The sequence below is a fragment of the Halictus rubicundus genome, chromosome 3, assembly GCF_050948215.1.
Source record: "Halictus rubicundus isolate RS-2024b chromosome 3, iyHalRubi1_principal, whole genome shotgun sequence".
NCBI lineage: Eukaryota > Metazoa > Arthropoda > Insecta > Hymenoptera > Halictidae > Halictus > Halictus rubicundus.
This window is the reverse complement of record NC_135151.1, coordinates 9,771,045-9,791,926: the sequence shown is the minus strand read 5'-3', so window position 1 is coordinate 9,791,926 and position 20,882 is coordinate 9,771,045. Positions and strand designations below refer to the sequence as shown.

Here is a 20,882-nt window from a genome sequence, read left to right as displayed (position 1 = left end):
TGAATATATTATATAAAAGTTATCACACATTGAAAATTATACATTTATTACCCAGTTTCCTTTTTACATTTTACAGGCAACAATGTAGCTGGCAGTCTACATTGATGTATATTTATAATAATTAATACTTACAATATTCACAAGTGAACAGAGAGGTGAAGGAATGCAATAAATGTAGTATTATTCTATTACTAATGAGTCATAATTTTATAAAAATTTATCTTACTTTTCAATCATCTTGTATCACAAGAAATGGATATGGATGGTCAACTACAAAATTGCGTGAAGAAATATGCATAATAATATAACAATTACTTTATGCCAAGAACACTACAAAAAATATAAAGAAAAATATAAGGATTGCAAATATTTTTATCATTAACCACCTGTTGTTTGTTACAGATTGAAAATACTTCAATATTTCTGCATGTGCTGCTACCACATTTAATTCAGTATCTTCAATATTGCTATCTATCCTGAAATTTAATGAAATTTCATGAGTTATTTTAAATTTAAACAACTTAGCCATGGTTACCATAAATTTCGTTGTATTAGTTAGTTTTTTTGCAAAAAAGTATTATTTTTACCTTTCCACCATTTCTTCCTGCTCTTTAACCATGTGCGCTAATTGTTGAAAAATTCCACCAAGTTCAACAATAGTGGATTCAATGCTTTGCATTGTTTCTGCTCTCGATTGAACATATGCATCCTAACAAATGAACTGTTTTAATATTGTCACAATATATCTAGTATCTACTACTATATTTTAATAAAGATATTACGGTGTCATCATGAATTGCTTGCTGCAGGGATAACTGTCCCATTGCTGGCTCTAAATCTATAGTTACAGACGAGGGAGAATCTTGTTCTTGATACAATAGTGATCCTTGCTTCCCAGCAACGCTTGGAGGTAGCATAGTAGATACAGAACCCTGAGTAAATTGCTGCCTTCTACTTTGCTCTTCTCTCATATTCTGTATGTAAGAACAATTTAAATGAATTCAAGTAGCTTTTGTTTTATGTGCAATATTGGCTACACACTGATCGTGCTTTCTACCATTTCTTTTACCGTACCTCTGAACGTACTTCTAGTACACTCTTGAAATGATTTGACATATTTGCCAATTTTGATTGTAAGGCCATAACAATTGAAGAAGAATGCGAGGCTATGTGGTGACTTTGACGTGCACCAAATGCATCTCGCTGCTTCTTGCTCAGTTCCTGTAGCTTTCCTATTTGAAAATTTAAATTCTTCAAGTCTGTCTTTATAATATTTGTTAACTCCTCAATTTCCACTTGTCTGTCATTAAATATTGACTTCCTTTTCGCCACTAGAACAATTAATATAACAAATCAATAATCTTTTCAAATATTTTTAAATAATATCTATTCATTACTATTATCCAAGTTCTTTTCATATTTTGAATAGTAATATGATTAATACAATCTAATTCATAGGTAATACAAGATCTACTTTGAAGACAGCAACATAATACAAATCTAGACAGTCGACACCTTACAAATCAATATTATTAAATATTTAATTGGTACAATTGAGCAAATTCCAAGGTAAGAAGCAACCAAAGTATATAATATGGATTGTACGAAGATGTTCATGTTAAAACTTTTTTTTTCTATGGCCTTGTTCTTGTATCAATGTACAATATGTTATTAAGATGTCCATTAGGATGTTCTGATTGTGAAAATCTTAGGTGTTCGTTAGGATCTTACATAGAGCAAGTTTTTCTAATTTCGTATAAGTGCTCGCTATGTTCTTCCCAATATTCTTAGCTATCATCATGAAATTCGAGTAGCTTTGTAATTGCCGTGCACGACGAGGATTCTGCACGACCGCCGTTCGTGCGGCAGTCCTGCTCTGCATTGTTCGGATTGCGTTAACGAATTCATTAGTCCTGTCGCGCGACGTCATCGTCGCTGGTACAGTGTTCGGTTTTGGTTTCTCGTTCTCTGTTAAATCACAATAATCACTTTCATTGTTTTTTCTTGGACTTATGGTACTGCCCTGCCAGGGACTGTTTGAGGTTGTGATCACGAAATCATGGTTTACTTCTAAGCCAACGTTTCGTCTACGTGCTGGCATTGCATTCTCAGCTTTTGTACGTATTCACGGTTTTACAATCCCAAAAACACAACTCGTCTCCACTTCTACTTTCAAAACTTTCCTTTGAAGCTATCAACAAATTGAAAGGGACACGTCCACATGACAGCTCCAATACCTATATCCTATATCTACGTGTGTATCTATTTCGCACAGTGATGCTCACTCCTTCTGCCTCGACAACGTCACTCGACAAGGTCTACGCTTACATAAACTGAAATGTTACTAGATTCGCATTCTGTTATGTCACTACAGAGAGAAACACAGCAGAGACGAAACTCTTCGAAATTTTGAATCTATATACAGACAGTGTTTCTTATATTAGTAAATTGATATTTATATATCCTTGTTTTGTGGAATAAAAAAGGTAAAAGACTGCAGAAAAATTGGAAACGTTAAAAAATGTGGTAATATTTGAAATACGATACGGTAAGAAACGGGGTTTAGCAATTTAATGAATAAAAAGTTATTTTCATACATGATGTTCCACAATGTTGTACTTCCTTGGAAAGGATGATTCTTGAAGTCACTTGAAGTAACTTTTTCCTTTGCGGAAAACTTCTCTGCGGATTTTTTAAGGAGTTATTAACGAAAAACACGGGCCAATCGGAGCGCCTCTACAGCAGACGGATTCTTTGGCGTTGGTCAAGTCGGAATCCGTCTGCTGTAGCGGCACTTTGATTGGTCCGTGTGTTTCATTAATAACTCCTTTGGATTTGGAGAAAGTTACTTCAAATGACTTCAGGCATCACCCCTTTGAAGGGAGTATAACATTTTTGGGATATCCTGTGGATACTAAATACTTTGAATAGCAACACATAATTACCGTAAGATGTCACTAACTATTCCTAAGTTAATTCTGAAGCTATGTTCAAGAGGTATCTACTTGCAGATTCATGCGCAATGGAATTGGTATTTTATGGTTCGTGCCATTGACAATTTGAAATACAAAAATATAATATGTCAAAAGTTCTTTCCTATTTTTGAAATTCCCGGTTTAGACTGTTTTCTAAATTTAGGATCTTCCGTTTAAATTATCGTATTCTAATAGTAGATTAGGTTTTATCGATCCATAATTCCCGCAACGTCATTCCATCCTTGGGTCATTGTAGATGAAATCACACTGATGTTATTCGGACTATGTAATGCGCATGTGCAAAGCGCACACGCGTAATATTTGAAAAAAGATCTCTTCCAAAAATCTTAAGAAAAAAGATATACATTTCGAAAACTGTACATAACTGATAAATCTTTACAGCTTATTATGATCCGGAATTGGGATTTATAATTACACAAAACTTTTCCAGAATCATCAGAGTACCTCGTCGCAATGAAAAATAAAGACAACAGCTTCATGTCAACAGTAATTTATTTATAATATATTAAAATTTTTCATAGGAAAATAATTTTCAGGCGAAAAAATACATCGTGCGTTATACAAAAATAGAATCTATTTTTCAGTTTAATCCTCTTTCAGTCGGAAGCTGCAATCGGTTTATCTATTTTTTAGGTTGATCGATATTAAACTGTATTTACGCTTGTTTCAAATTTCAAACTACGTTTACACGCTTCTAAATGCCTTTCGAGGATTTATGAATATAAATGAAATATGTTGACAGTATGAACGAAATAAACTGTTGATATAAAATTTTCGTTATATACTACATATTCTTGTCAGGATTCTCCAGAAGTTAAAAAAAGGAACAGGTTCCAGACGGAGGAGAGTGGAAGAGAAATCTTAAACATTTGATAGCACTTGTTGCTATTTTTCGCAAGGTAGGAAGAGCTTCTCACTTCGTTTTATAAATACATATCACTGTCGAATATTAAAGATAGTACAATCTGCAACTATATCCGCGACCGTTTGGTAAAACGACGTATCTTATGTTTTTCAATCGTGCTCACTTATTAATAAAATAAAGCCATGGTACACGCATTTAGGAGAAAAATCTAAAGTACGAAATACAATCGATACAATGATGTTTAAACTTAAGTATCGCCGTTTTGTTTTCGGTTCACGGATACAGTAATGCTGGTTAATCTTACAAAATACGCTGCATAGGAAGACAGCCTGCTTCCCATTATTCGCGAAAAAAAAAAAAACACTTTTAAAAGTTATAACAATGTTGCTTCATCATAACATTTCATATAACTATTAGGTAACGTATGTATATATATATATGTATATAATGTACCATTTCTAATATACTACGATAGTCAACGCTCTGTTAACACGCAATGGTTAATTAGTTAACCGTGTATCATCGAAATTGAATCCGAGTTATTTATTCGTTCATCCTCTGAACGGAGAACTTTGGAAGTAAATCGTAGTATTCGTCATAATCGTTGGTATTTTGAAAAAATTCCGCTGAAATAGAAAATTGGGGAGAAAGTCCGGCTTATATTCGGCTAACCTTTTGTAAAGGTAATTAACAGGTTTTATCAAATCAGTTGCTTCGAGTTTATCCGTACTCGGCGGCCAACGTGTTTTGAAGAAGCTAATGTTTCGGATTCAATTTTGCGATCATTTTCGTTCGAGTTTTTTGAATAATTTAAGTGGTTCAAGCGGTGAGGGTGTCCACTTGGTTCTTCGGTATTTCTTGGTCGAAGTCTTCGAGGGTTTCCACGCTCCTCGGAGGTGCAGTGCGTTCCTCCTGAGTGGAAGTCGGTTGGGTTGCAGCGACCGTGGGCGAGGTGGTTGCTTCAGCATTTGGCTCTCCCTCGGTTTGCAGGGTCGTTTCGTTTACGGGCTTCACGTCGATCACGCGGACGCGAATCCGAATCCCGAATTCGTCGTTACCGTCCGCATACGTAGTCTCGTTGACGGTCACTATGTGTCCATCGCTGATCTAGAAAAAGGAATCAAGCACACTCCGTATTTTCAACCGTTCAGAACTATAGATACCCGGGCACAAATTTCGAAGCTGGATACAGTGATTTCTCTATATATGTCGCCAACGTTTGGATGATAAAAGTCGCGGAATTATCCCCACTACCGCGGGGTACTCCCCGTGAGGGGCCACGCAGCTCGAGAGGCCTTGGACGCCGAAGAATGGAGAATTCACTGTATTATTTACTGATCAAATACAGGCCGTCCCATAAGTCATTTTTCCATTTAAAAAATAGCTTTTTCTTAAATGTATACTTTTTTGTTTCAGAGCTTTAACGTTTTCGCATACTCTTCTTATACGAGTGGAAAAGTGGTAACAACGCAACCGCAGCTGCTCGGAACGTCAACGCTGCGTTTGATAATGATAGTGATATGCTACTCACTTTGGTATTAGAGGTGGCGGACGTTGCGTTGGGATTCGTGCCCCATGGCATCAGTCTCCTGAATAAATCTGGAAAGAATATAGGAATCAAAAATTAGAAATTCTGACGAGAATGCAGTGGACAGGGACGAAATCTACGGTGTTCGTTCCCAGGTATCGATTCGCTTATGCATCATTCGTTACAATGGCGTAGGATAGCCGGTTTACTTTGATGAATGATACAGGTAATAAAAAGTAAATCATGATCAGTGGACTGCAAATCTTTATGCATTTATAGTACTTATACATTTTTAAAATACAAGGAAACATGCATAGTAACAAACATTAATGACTGGACTGCGGATCTTCATGCAAAATAAGCATTCTCTTCGATTACAATGTACCAAATAAAAATTTGTTTCTTTAGTACCAGCAGGACAAAAGTAATGCGTCTATACTTTTAGATTAATGTTCCTACTGTTTAAAATTTCAGCTACCCATTCTTGACAGAAATGCATAAAATCAGCTGTCAATGATGTGTCTACTCTATTCTTATCGTGAGGAATTTTCTAGTTGATAAATTGAAGTTGTTCCTCACCCTGGTGTTTGTAAAATAACCCATGAAAGTTTTGACACAGAGCAATGAAACGTATTAATAGAAATATTATTTTTATAGACAAATTTGGGGAGCCAAACATTCGAATAAGATTGTTTATTTTACTGTTCAGTTTCTATACCGTGGAAAATGATGCGGATATCTGGAGGGATCGACGATATAAGTAGCATAACCGACAATGAGTTATGCCGCGCGCTCCTTGGACAGTGACGGAAAGCGATATTGAGAAAGCCTTGCAGCGACAGGTATCCATCGACCCATAAGAACATTAGGCATAATTCAAGACTCGGGCGAATATAGACGGTGTAATTATTTCTATAGCATTACTATAGAAAGTTACGATCAAACGCTTTATTAGCGACGTAACATGATGGCTCAATAATGTCCCTAACAACGTGATTTTTCTATGTCACACCCAAGGGCGTATCAGTTTCTTGTGCATTATTGCGGCGAGCGCAACAATGATAGTGTCCTTATTTCGATCATCTTTACACGGAGAACTCGTCGTGCATACGAAATCATGCAGGTGTTCGCAAATCGAAGGTGGCCCATTTATGCAATTGTAAGGTAGACTGGACAGACCTGATAGCCGGGAAGCTTCATAATTCCTTAGGATCATTATTTATATTTTCTTCGAACCATTTACAGCGGCAATCATCAACTTCCTCGTCATGTAACGCAAATCCATTCATTTGTAATTATGCCGCGGCTCAAATGTCTGTGATATAAAGATTTTTAAGAATCTGGCAAGATTAGGGTCACCGTATCTTATATAAATAGACAAACGTGTGCATTTTTGACAGTAACTTTTATACTAGGGTAAGGGAACCAATTAGTGTGACTATTTCTTTTTTAATATCTATTATGCTTTAAGAATAAGTATAATTAGTATAGGCACAGGGCATTGCAATGGTACCCCCCCAGTAATTGGGTCCCTTACCCTAGTTGTGAAAAATTAAAATCATATTCATTTTTCATTCTACATTTTCACGGAGTAACTACTTGGCCTATTTTCCACGGATGAGCTGTTCAGAAAAGATCAATAATTTTCCTTTAAACACTAATTTCGGAAGAAGTTGCTACATCATACTAATTCTAAAAGTTTGTCGAATTATGAATAAAATACGTTGAGAACGTTGATACGTTCTCAGCTATTGGTTTTAGAACGACTGTTAGGAAATTGTCGGTTAATTTGTACTTCTTTTTCAAAAGTCGAAGGAATGAGTGCTACTCGAACACACTTATTCGACAATATATTATTCAATAGATGAGAGAAGCGACATTTCGAGGGCCACAAGGGCATAGAAAAATTGTTCGTAATGGACGGGCCACCCTATATAAATTACGCAACCTAATCCGACGTAATCCTATAAGCCGCGGCACGGTTAGCTTTAAACAAAGTTGTTCAGCAAACCAAAATAGGATTTCCCGTATGTCTTCGATCGATGGACTGTTTTTCCGGGAACGTTTCCATTCAGAAAGCGTTCCAGTGTTCCAAAACTCGAACACGCCGTAACGAAGTAATCAGAGTACTGGCAAAGCCTATCTCAATTAGAAGAGCGCTGCCGTTCAGATTTCAAGTGACGAGGCAACGATGCTGAATTTAACGCGACGTTTTAACAAGAAAATTTGATCAATTTTTTATCGTGCTTTTAACGGTCCCGAAATCTTGAACGACCCACGCGAAATTCTAATTCTCACATGTTAACTTCAATATTTGGACAGTTTATTGTTCCATATAAACCAACAGGGACAAATAAAAGCGATGAATATTTATTCACGCAAAAACAAAAAATAATCTTGTTAGTGAAAGTGATGGTGGACAATATTTATTTTGTTCTTTTATTTGGATCTTTTTTCGATTTTGCTGAAAAACGTTTATTGTTTCGTTTCGTTACCAATTGAAGATATTTCTTTTTCGCGCAACCGTCTATTGTTCCGAAACGAAAACAAATTTTACGTTGTTATCGTATTCTACTAATTGAGCCAATAATTCGTTTAGCGAGTACTTAAAAATAATTTATTCATTGAATGAAATTATGAAATTCGTGTCCATAAGCCGGCATTTCTACTAAATTTATTCGTCAATTACATTTGAGCAATTACTCGATCATCGTTATTTGCATCAGCCGCTTTGAATTAAAACGTGCCCGAGTAATGATTCGGATTGAATCAACCTTTGCTCTGCCATCTTCCCCGAAAATTTCATTCGGAGCAGAGTATTTTAGTAAGATTTTCGTTGATAGCCACTGTAATTTTTACGAGTGATTAATATATTCACAGATTATCTCGGCGATACAATAATGCTATTTAAATTTAATATCTATCCTCGTCTTAATCCGCGCAGGTCCGGTGTCAGCGATATTATGTTAATATTCCGAACAGTCGATTTTGTGTTACTCTAAGGCCCTACTAGTGACCGCGATTTCACTTTTCTGTTCCTACAATATGCCAATTGACTATAGTGCGTTGCATTAATCGCCCAATAGTGGCCCGGTTTAAGATCGGTATATTTGCAAAGAAATTTTCACGATATAGATAGACTGTGGAATTTATGTATTTGTGACAAAAATTATACTGTACGGGCATTAACAAAATTTATACACCTTTTTATATTATTTTCCACTTATTGAAATTATTAAAATACATTTTTATTTCATTTCTGTCTCTTGAAATGAATATAGAAAATATTTATTCTGCAGTAATTCAAAAGAAAAATCGAAAGAATTTAAGAATATCATTATTTAATTGAAAGTAGTAAAGGTAGGCAATTTATTTAATTATTATATATATTTTATATTGTTTTTATGATACAATTGTTTCGTAGCAATGTGTTGTTTGGTGTTCTCAAAATTGAATTGAAAAGCTCAAGTCGCACAGATGCAATATTCAACAATGATATAATAATTAATTTTATACAATACTAGTTTCAATAATATATAGATTCGTTTATGTAATAATCTGGCAAAAGAAATTGACGTATCCCTTTGCGTGTGCCATTAATTATTCCGATAATGTTTGGTTCTGATTCGAAACAATGACTGTGGAAACAGTATAATAATTTTACCCGGTTCCCACAAGAATTACACGCATTAAATGATGTAGCAGCTACCGAAGCGTATCCGAAAACCAGTGACACAAGACCTTGACACCGCTTTCAGGATGTTTATTAGCATTTATTGCAAACGTTCGTCAACTACCATAAGATCCAGAAATAAAATGTATTTCAGTGGAAGGTCCTGCAGTGTAGAGTTACGAAAACATAATTAATATTCTTTCCTTCTGTTTGTTAACCTTTAAAAATGTTAATTTTGCATGTACCAGTCGATATTGATGAAATGATCCATAGATACTGAATCAATTGAATTAAAAATATTAAATATATATACACAACTGTTCACATTGAATATTCACATTATTTGTACTTGAGAATGTGCGAAGAATTGGACTGCATCTTCACTTTTCGAGGTCATTTTAGCATGGACAATAGTGCATGTAATGAAATAATAAATAAATAGTGTATGTAAGTTTATTAGATACATCCCTTAATCTTTGTATGTAACGCTTGGGAAAGCATTTTATGCTTATTTTTTTTAATAAATGTTTGAAACATCTTCTCCGATTTAAGAAAGATTATTTCACTAACACGATCGATTTTGTGTATCTTTTAATCACTAAATAACAAGCCTTATAGTAGCTACATTATAGCCTTATAATACTGGGTTGAAACTAAAGTTGGTAGCGTTTGTAGATTAAAATTCAAAGATAAAATTAAGAGATTTATTCAATTCAATTTAGATTTATTCGATAACATATTTTCCATTCTGTTCTATTACTTTTTATCATTCTTTGAGGTAACTTATGATGAATAAACCTACAAATAAATATCTTAATATTATCTTTGAATTTTAATTTGCATTTAATTTCCAACCCAATAATCCTAATTTGCTAGAAAATCGTCACAACGCCGGCAATCGTCCAAGGATCAAAAGAGATGTACGACCACGTAGTTCCGAAAATGAAAATGATCTTGAAATTTCATTTACGTCTCCACTCGCAGAAAACAAAAGATTCGTACCAAGTAATTCTGTGATATCATTTTTGTCAGCGAATCGAACTTGTACAGTTAACATTTTGTGGCATTATTACAAGCAACGGGGGTATTGAAGGTGAATTTTACCGTTCCGCGATGAATGTATATGTATGCGGCGGATACTGGGAATACAATTGAAAAGAACGTACTACGCGTGTCGGAATATCTATACGGGAAAATCAATTTGAAGAACCAGTTCCATTAATCGAAACGAATGGATCTGAATACCAAATTGTAACTGAAAATGGCCGCCTGCAAGGCACCAAATTATTCAACCGGCGACAACACAGTCCCGATTCTGACGGATTTCTTGTTCGTTCGGCCAAATTTTGCGGCTGTTCATCACGGCCGAAACGATTCTGCCGATGTTTCAACGGTGTGGCACAAAATTCGTGACATTTCCATGCAACGGATACCTGGCGTCCGACATTATACGCCTGAATTCATTCGTCAAATATCATGGCTACGGACGATCATCAGTGAGCTCGATCAACGGTATCGCGCACTACAGAATAATGGGATTTTTTCTGCGCTGTGAATAATACTCGCGAACGAATCATCGGAAAAATGACATAAACACGGACAATAGCTTCCGGATTTTTCCCTCCGTTCACCGTTAACCACGTCATTGTTGTTAACATACTTTAACCTTTATCCTTTACGGACGAGGATTCTTTTCTAAATATTCGAAATATATTCCACGGGAAGCTGAATCCTATATGAAATCTTCGTTTCTCGGATAAAATAGAAATACAGTTCTCTTTCGATAAAAGACGATAGCTCGGGATGGCTTTCGACGTATTGCGGATCAGGGTACCTATTCGGTTCGACATTGTTCTTTAGCGGGCCGAGAGTTCACGGGTCCCATCTGACGGCACACAATAATGGATAAACGAAAACTTTATTGAAAAAATGTCACATCAACATAGTTTCTCGAGGTCAAACAATGTTTATGTTTCTCTATAATTTTCCGTTATTCTGGAACGTTTCAGCTTGAGTTCTTGTCCAAGAAATATCAGGCTTTTTATCCAAAGTTTTGCCGATTTTGGCACAAAGTTTGTTAGTTTGGTCAACCGTGCGGCGTCGCGGGCAAAGCAAGAGCAGATTTTGTTACGTGTCCTCGGCGCGGCGCGGCGCGGCGATTGCGTAAACCTTTGGAAAATGCAACCGCGCGGCCCAGCACCGTGAAGTTTTGCTTTCAAAGGTCGATTCTGGTAACCGGTACCAAGGTCGGTACATAATGAATTTTATCCGAGCGACGCGACGCACACTTTCACCGCCGAAAGGCCTTTAAAACCGGCGAGCCACGCCGCCGCCGCCGACGTCGCCGACGTTAATCAGGACAAAGAACAGGAGAAAGAAAAAAACCGTATGATTGCGCGGTTCGATCGTGTACTTCATTATCTGGAGCAAGCAGAATCGTGGGGAATGGGCGGCAATTTTCGGTAATCGTCGATTGCACGATTCGACGAGTAGTTATTCAAATCCTGCGTTACGTATCGGCTCGCTGCCAGAATAGAAGAGGAGCTCTCGTCGGGGATTAAAAAGTTGTCTGGCTGCAGAGAAAAGAAACAGGACCCGCTTTTAAAGAGGAGCGAAATTCTACGGTTGAGAGAAAAAAAAAAAAAAAAAAGAAACGGAAATGCTTCGGCGAAGAGGCTACACGTACGATACGCTCTATACAAAACAGGAGAAAACGTTCGCTCTGTAAGAAAGGATAAAATAAACGTTCATTAGGTTGTTGGCTTGCGTGCTTACAGTGACTCCGGAAAGTATTTAAAAGCTACATTTTCTGTTCTCGAAAAACTGTCGATATTCGTTGAAGAATTTAAACATATTGTTACATTATTTTCAAGCTAACTGAGACTCCGTAAATTCGCGATAAGGTAGAGTGACCACGTTACCGACAAAAATAAGCGAAAAATGGTTTTACGTGCCTCAACTTTTCGTCCTTCTGTGAGAATATTTTTTGCTGGGAAAGGGCTCATTCGAAAGAGGAAGGTTCAATCTAGCGCACGCTGGTCATGAGCTGACGAGATTATGTGGATATTTGGTAATATAAGCGTTAGAAGTAGGCCAAAAATTGACGATGTGCATGCAGTGGAATCCAATCATTTTTATGCCATTGGATGAGTTTTCTGGGTGAAATCGAGAGTAGCGCACGCTAGAAAATATCTCCAGCTACAAATTGAGCTATATTTTGTCTTGATTCTCTGTGAAATAAAGCGAAAAACTTGAAACACGTTTCTGGCGACAGAATTCATAATATCGATAATACAGAGCAACAAATGTGACAAGTTTACTCACAGACTTAAGACCCGTCGTATCAAGACCAAGATGGACCTTAAGTCCATCCATATTTCCATACGGTAATTATACAGCAGTTTCCGACCTGCTGACTCTGCAAAAGTCACGTGACTATCCTTGGCTTTTAAAAAGGAAATAAATTTCTATTTTCCATTACTTTGTTGAAATAGAGGTGGACTATTTTCATTTTGCATAAAGATCCGCAATTTTGTACGAAGGATTCGTTTTAAAGCTCGGAAACCTCTACTGTTGTGCAGCTAATTTTCTTGTGTGATTGTGCATGGCACAGCGGATGCTACAAACTGAAAACATTGCAAAATTTTTTTTCGTGATTTAATTCACCGTGGACGTTAATATTGAAGCTTCCTCTTTACCACGATCCTCTAAAATTCGATGTACGATATTTTTTTAGCTGCTCAACCGTTCCGCGTCGGTTACACCGGCCGTGCAATTAGCCATGCTTCTATGAATAACTACCGCGGAGGTTAATGCTTGTATGTTAATTTGTAATATGTTGGTTTTAGAAGGAGTACTGAATAATAATTTGCAAGCTATAGTTCGTTTCTGTAATAAATCCGCGCAAGGATTGCACGTAGTGTACTGCAGAGCCCTTGCTTTCGAATACCCATTATTCGAGTATCCTAATTTGCAAATGCTCTGCTGTTCGCTCGTTCCATTACATTAGAATCAGACTGACTTCTCATAGCTACAATTCAGGGTAGAATTCTATGCGTATATTGACAAGCTTGTGTAATTTACACGTCGGAAGCACGGGGAATTGGATATTTAAATAAACTATTAGCCGTCGCGATCGCCATTTAAATAAATAGTTTACGTTTAAAGAAACTTGCATACGGAAGAAACAATTCTCTGAAATTACCGTTTGAAAAGAAATGTGAATACTAATATTTGCTTTATGTTTGCGTCGCTTTCTTTTCAGTACAAGCACAGGTGGTGTTTAGAATGAAAATTCAGGAGCTCGAGCAGAAATTTTCGCGTTGTTTATACAAAAATAATTCTTTTCTGTATCAGACCCGCCAATAAAATGATTTAAAAAAAAAACGCGTTTAGGTTTCATCGCTATCGATTCGCGAGCCGTATACAAATACAGTAATTTCTCTATATATGTCGCCAAGACTTAGGAATTATCCTCGAGTTGTGTTGTATCAGTAATTGACCGATCAGCACGTGGCTGCAACTAGCACAGGTATTTTGTACATAATCTTAAAATTTTAGATTCATATAAAATTAAATTTTATCTTTTCTCTTTTACAAATTAAGCATGGCAGCAACGAAAAAACAAAAATATACACGAGATCAATTAATACAAACTTTTAAAGCAGTATCGGAAGAAGTAACAGGTAATGTCGTACATATTATGTGTTCGGTTAATAGAACAATGTAATTCAGGTACTGGGACATGCACACTTAGGTTGACCGCTAACTGGGTCATTGTACCTTCTCGTATAATCGTTAAAATAAATACGCCTAACATGATTTAGAGGTTTGACTCTCCTAACTCTCAGTAATTACATTGTATTAGCTTCCAAATTAAACAAAACTTGTTTAATTTTATGGTGGTTTTACACGTTAAATAAAGAAATACCGTACCGTTATTCCTTAAGTGTCCGAATACTGGGACGTTTACCTTACCGATTAAATAAAAAGATTGATTGTTCGAAATTGTTGAACCGGGCTCCCCGGTTAACACATTTGCCGCCGATTTAGGACCACCTATCCGGCTAATTTCACAGATGATAACCTCTGCAATTGTGACCGGAGGAATCGATATTTGGCTCCACATATCTACGCGAATACTACGCGTAGAAAGGGTTGTAATTAGCGCGCAGGTTTTTATTTTTGCTCCCTTAGTGCCGAGTGAAACAGTTAGAGCAACGAAAAAATTTCATTCGCCGAACGGAGGAGAGGGAGGCAAAAGGGAAAAGAAAAATACCACATTCGGAATGCGTGAATTTTCACCTGCACACGGGCCGTGGCGCGCTGCACTCGTCCCGGCCTGTTATACGCTTTATTCATTTTCTGCCGGGAGTCGATAATATTAAACGAGATATCCGACGACCTTTAGCCGCTGTACCATCGCGAAAAGAGACCATGAAACATTCCGAGAGCGAATTTTTATTTTAGATCCATGCGTTTCTGAGAACGCGACTCCATTTAAACTCTGCTTCATTGCAAATTCCACGCGATAACGTCATCAATCTTTTCTCGCATCGGCCAGTTTTTCTGTATTTCTTCTTGGCGTTTGTTTCACCTTTTCTCTCCCCCCTCTCTCTTTGTTCTATTCGAAGCTTCGAGATTCTCGGTTCATTTCCTTCTGCTCCTTTCTTTTCCGCTCCTTCTTTCCTCTTTGTTTTCGTCCCTCTCTCAAAACTCATCGTAACAATATGCAGATGTATTCATGAAATTGCTTCGCGAACGTGAGCAGAGGAGCGTGCAACTGTGGCAACAAATTGCAGATGCTCGTCTTGAAGACTATAAAATCAATTTTCCGTTACAGAAGCGACACAAGGGAAAAAAGAAAGAGGGGAGGGGGAGGGGGTGGAGGAGGAAGAAACGAAGAGGTCCTCAGTTTCAACGGAGACGTAGTAATCACGATCGGTTAATTAGGACGGTAATTTCTGTTAATTACTTTCGTTCGTATACCCCCGAACTGCTTTCTTCTTTATCGCTGATATAATTCTATAATTATGCACGTCGATTTTACGGCACGATGTTTAGAACCGTGCTCCGTTGGATCAATCGCTCCGCCAATAAATTACGTTCCTCGTTGTACGTATCTTTAATTACGTACCCCTTGATAGGAACTTTCCATTTATTGGACTGATAATCGCGATGGCATTGTTCGACATGCTACAGCATTGTTTAATCACATGTTTCAACGGAACGCTCGAATTTATGTGTCACCTTGTTGCGTAAGCTTCAATTTCTTGCAACTAACGTTTCTTCCGAACTGCGGTAAGCGTATTGTAATTTTGCCATTATCGCGGGTTTGAAGCGTTTGCGATAACAACGAGTAGGTGATACTTAAAACACGAGAACAGTTGAAAGTATTTCAGAATACATATTGATGCATTATTTTCGACTGGTTGGTTTCTAGAAAAACTTTTATAACTCGCGTAATTGATAATGTTTAGGACCACTCGCTGCTTTGCTTATCAATTTTTTAAAACATATTTTTGAAGCGGTCCGTTTAACACTAGAACTACCGGGTGAGTCAAAATGACTTGCTTCTAATTTTCTTGTACAAATATTGAAATTATAAATAGGTTTTCATGAGGAAATTTTTTAATAAACTTCCCTATCGAAACAGATATTTAAACAAAACTGGTAGCAAATCTAAACAAATGCAAGTTTGTTGTTATTATGAGGCAATGTATGCCAGTTGCATCTAGTGCTTGGTAGTTCTGGTGTTAATCAGTTCGCCAGGAATGGAACGATTGAACGACGATCTTGATACTCTGGGTCAAAATAGACCCGCACTCCGCCGTCGCGTCGTGTGAATCTGTGAAGGCATAACAGAACGATCGAGTGTAGAAGCATTCGGATATAAGAGGTTGCTTAGGTGGTTCGTGTGTCGAAACTGATCCCATCATTACTCGCAACGGGCCATCGTTATTACCCATTTAGGTAACTTTCACTTCACGACCGAGTGATTTTCTTCTGGCGGTAATTTTGTCCTCCGACGAACGGCGACCTTATTTTCGTGCGGCGATGCATAGCGCACAGAAGCGCGTGCATACGGGTTGCGATAAAACGTCGGAAATTCGAGAAATTTCAACGACGGACACGGGCGCTTTCACGATCGCAACAAACGCAGGCAAGCAAGCACGCACGCACGCACGCACGCAGACAGACGTCGAAATGTATCGTCATGAGAAACAATAATCGGCCGACTGTATGTATGTGCACGTGCACCGATTGCTCGCGGGCATCGCGAGCACACAGTGTACCGGAAGTTACACACCGCATGTAAGCGGAATACGAACACAGTTGCGCGCGAGTCCGTGTAATTTTATGTTTGTGATTGTTGAACCGTGATTGCGTATCCACGGCGCTCCAACAAGGGGACCGATCACGATCTGTTACGCACCGATTTCGATGAACCTTTGTGCAAAGCCGGCGAGCTGCTGGGTACTAATTAATACGAAGGTCAGTCAAATATTAACTGAATTCTGTATTGCACAACAGCGTAGTTGTCCTTATCTGGACAAGAGGAAGTTGCTGAAACCAAGCGGAAGTTCGAGTAGACGCGTCTTACTCTCAGTCCGCATCGTGGGCTTTTCTACTTAAGGGCCCGGGGTAGTCACGTGACTTTATAATTAATAATTTCCATTCACAGCCTTCAGACACAGACTTAAGATCCGTCTTGGTCTTGACCCGACGGGTCTTAAGTCTGTGACTAAACTTGTCACATTTTTTGCTCTGTATTATCGATATTATGAATTCTGACGCCAGAAACGTGCTTCAAGTTTTCGCTTTTATTTCGCAACAGAATCAAGACAAATTATAGCTCGATTTGTAGCTGGAGATATTTTCTAGTACGCGCTGGTCTCGACAACATTAAGAAAACTCATCCAATGGCATAAAAATGCTTGGATTCCACGACATGCACATCGTCAATTTTTGGCCTACTTCGAACGCTTATATTGCCAAATATCTGCATAATCTCGTCAGCTCCAGACCAGCGCGCACTAGATTGAACCTTCCTCTTTCGAATGAGCCCTTTACCAGCGACAAAATATTGTTATTTAAGGACGAAAACTTGAAGCACGTAAAATCATTTTTTGACGGTAATGTAGTCACTCTACCTTATCGCCAATCTACGGAGACCGGTTTTTGTCCTCTAGTGTAGAGGACAAAAAGAAGTCGAATTTTTTTGGTCTAGCCAACAATAGCCCATAGAAAATATTTCCAAAGTTACGATTGCAAATTCTTTACTTTAAATTCTCGAAACTTCTTTTTTAGAGTTGGCGGGCAACATAACTCATAAGTAGACTCCGGATCTTTATGTAAAATAAAAAGACACAGGAGGTCTATATTTTCAATTTTTCACTAATAATATTAATGTGAAGAAAATAATATATTAATATCCTTAATGTCTTCTTATTTATTGATTGTTTTAAATACTCATTTTTGTCATAAATGCATAAAAGCCTCTACTCATAAGCATTGGACTAGGGATATGCGAGAACCCGAAAATCTCGAGATTCCCGAAGGAATCGAGTTTCCCGAAAATTTCGAGAATCCGGCTACCGTTTCTTGAACTATGCAAGAAATGAGTATAAACGGTTAGTGGCTTTCGGGAATTTCGATTCTTTCGAGAATCTCGAAATTTTCGGGTATCTGTCGCGTTCTCGACCCGACCCGATACGTCGAGTTCTCGCACATCCCTATATTGGACCAATCGACCTAAAATTTTCCACACATGTAGTTTATTATATTCTCTAGTGGATGAACCAACAAAATGACATTAATTACCAATTACAGTGGTTACTCGATATATGTTCAATATACGGACTAGCCAAGGAAGCTCAAGAGGGCTCGGTCGCCCAGAAACACTCCTGGAAACGTAGTTCTGGGACTTTTATCAGTTATGATTTTGGAACATATACAGGGTGTCCTCGTCATTAGTAGCCAGCGTCTTTTCGAAAATCATTGTGATTCGAAAAAAATTAAAGAGACAAAACTGTAATATATTTTTATAACCAATAGAACAGTGCATATCAATTTTGCATATTTGCAGTATTTTTCGAGAAATGAAGGTGACCTTCAATTTTTTAAATGGAATACTATATATTTTTTTGTATCATATGAAAGTGTATGTTAAGATAAATTCATTCGTACACAACACAATGACTTTCAAGGTCATACAAGGTCAGAAATGGAAGAAATACTTTGAATATTTCGTGCGTAATATTTCGTGGAGATATCTTTTACGATTCACCGTCCAGAGATGTAAACGACTTGAAAAGCAAAATAACGCTCACGGACAACAGTAGAAGAAGCTACCAAGAATGTGAGTTGAAATATGCATTCATTCGTAAGGAAGTGATATTGAGCATTTACTGAAGTCTCGTCAACAAAGTATACTTTGTATGACCTTGAAGATCATTGTGTTATATACGAATGAATCTGTCTTGACACACGCTTTCATATGATATAAACAAAATTTATAGTACTCCATTTAAACAATTAAAGGTCACCTTCGTTTTTCGAAAAATAATACAAATACTCAAAATTGATATACTTCGTCCTATTGGTTATAAAACGACTGTTGAACTTTTCCATCTGTCATTTTTTTTTAATCGCAATAGTTTTCGGAAAAACGCTGGCTAGTAATGACGCGAACACCCTGTATAGAGTAACCACTGTGAGGTTACGCACAGCGAAAGGATTCGGCCGTTTCGCGAGAATCGAGCACAACTTCTGTTTTACGTACCGCTTATACTCGTGGTCCAACTAGGCTGCGGCCAGCCTAGAGAAAATAGTGGATCCGTGTCGAACGGGTTGATTGGAAAGGGTTTCCCGAATTCCCTATCAGGGTATTCAAGTAAGTACCCCTCGTCGCTGTCATCTTGGCGTGCACCTGTAACAAAAGACAGGTTTCTCATTTGAACATTTGGAACCCTGAACGAGGTCATTTCAAATAGCATCGGTTCGGATAGTCGAGGTTTTACTATATCGTGGAATAAGCAAGTAAATATGATGCACATTATATCGTGTTTGGTCTTATTTTAATCAGAAAAATGTCACGCATACGTTCGTGCAAGATTTACAAAGAAATCATTGAAATTTTTATCATTGGATTAGTAAAACATCAAAAACGATCAAGAGCGACATATATGATTGGTTATTATTAACAAGAAACTGATTTTTCTAACGTTTCTCCACGATAAACTAATGTCAGGTCAATGGTTTTATATTTTATTTATTCTTTAGCTATAGTGGATTACGACAAACGTTTCTTAGCCGGCGGCTGCATTGCGTTAGCCCAACAGTACTTGCAATAGTTATCAGTGTGCGCAAAAACTGGAAAACATTTCATTAAAATCCACTCCTTTCTTTTCAAGCGTATAACAAGACGTTATTATACTTGTATGTTATTTACTTTTTCTGGTGTATCATTGTAGCTCAAGATTAAACGAATCCGTTAAAAGTAGAAATAATATTTTTCATTCTTACAAACGATTTTACTCAACAGTTTATTCTCTTGATAGCTTGCTTAAATTAGTCAGCATAGAAAATGAAAGCTTTTTGAGATTACAATATAAAAAACAATCATTCCTAAGAAATTTTGTTATAAACATTAAATGTTTTCTAGTGTTCACTATTATTTTGAGTGCATTGTCCGGATCTAAATTGCTCTTTTTGATTATGGTTATATGTAGACTGCAGATTTTTATGCAAACTAAAAGTTTCTTAAAAATTTCTCCTTCCTTCAATAATTTCAGTAAATTGGAAGTAATGTATTGGTATCCTTAAATTCATTAAATTTGTTCATTTATGCCATAAATGCATAAAATTCACAGTCTTATTATGAGTATAGAATAGTATATAACAATGTAGGTATATGTAGTACACATATACATATAGGTAGACAGGATGTTAAATATCACGCTCATTTTTAGTGATATAAAAATATTTGGTTTAAGGGTGTAAATATTGTAGTAGACAACAAAATTTTGTCCCGGTCCTTTTATTTCTAGATGTCAGGGTAATCGAAGGTTTTTGAAAGGGACTGTATATTTTCGTCATCACGGTATGATAGCTGAGGTCAAGACGGATCCAACGACCGTACAATACTGTGACCTTCATGTGACCTCAAATACAAAAAATTCCCAAAAGTTGGGCAATCGATACAAAAATTATAACAGAAATTACGTCACTATTTGTATCGTTAGTCCAATTTTTGTTACTTAATGAAGGCTTCGTAATCCGAACGCCAACTTAATGGAGGCTTTATAATTCGAACACATTCACGATAAAATATCTCGAGTTCATCTACACAAATGTAAAAGAACCTAATACTTAGTTCTCAAGTTTTTGAGGTTACTATCACTTTCGGATTGCGGTATGGTGTAAATCTCAAAAAAGTGCGTGGCGAGTCACACGGCGATGTGATTAATGGCCGCGTTCGAGCAAAACGGTTTTTAAGAAGTTCAGAAGTGGCGATCTCAGCTTGGAAGATAAAAAAGGAAACGGAAAGGTCAATTAAGATTAATGATAGCGATATGTCTGCGTTAATTGGAAACAGTCGACAACGCAGCGTACAATATATTTCTCGGTTGTTAACCGGTATCAGTTCCCGGAAATTTACAGGATGAAACGAGCAAAACTGCTGCTAGTAAAACAAGAACTCATTCAGAAGTTCCAAGATAATTTCGAGAATATTAAAAACAGTACAAATTCATGTATCTCAATCTGTGCACCGAAGGGTTAAAGATGCTACATTGCGAAAATACTAATGACAATAAA

At 37.1% G+C, this 20,882-nt stretch overlaps 2 protein-coding genes across 2 annotated transcripts in view; both read right to left on the bottom strand.

The window, feature by feature from the left end:
• Positions 1 to 29: 29 nt before the first annotated feature.
• Syx5 (syntaxin 5) lies at positions 30 to 2,293 on the bottom strand. The gene is made up of 5 exons (XM_076785256.1): positions 1,732 to 2,293; positions 1,075 to 1,331; positions 783 to 974; positions 588 to 709; positions 30 to 476 (listed from the first exon to the last, which is right to left on the bottom strand). Exons 1-5 carry the CDS (start codon positions 2,099 to 2,101, stop codon positions 317 to 319), a joined length of 1,101 nt encoding a protein of 366 aa, XP_076641371.1. The 5' UTR covers positions 2,102 to 2,293; the 3' UTR covers positions 30 to 316.
• Positions 2,294 to 3,470: 1,177 nt separating this feature from the next.
• LOC143352625 (icarapin-like) overlaps positions 3,471 to 20,882 on the bottom strand; it is a 49,895-nt gene continuing 32,483 nt past the window's right edge. The window contains exons 2-4 of the mRNA XM_076785279.1: positions 18,847 to 18,993; positions 5,393 to 5,460; positions 3,471 to 4,968 (exon numbers count right to left, since the gene is read on the bottom strand). Of these exons, the coding sequence (XP_076641394.1) occupies positions 4,681 to 4,968; positions 5,393 to 5,460; positions 18,847 to 18,993 (503 nt within the window). The 3' untranslated portion in view covers positions 3,471 to 4,680. The remainder of the gene's footprint in view (positions 4,969 to 5,392; positions 5,461 to 18,846; positions 18,994 to 20,882) is intronic.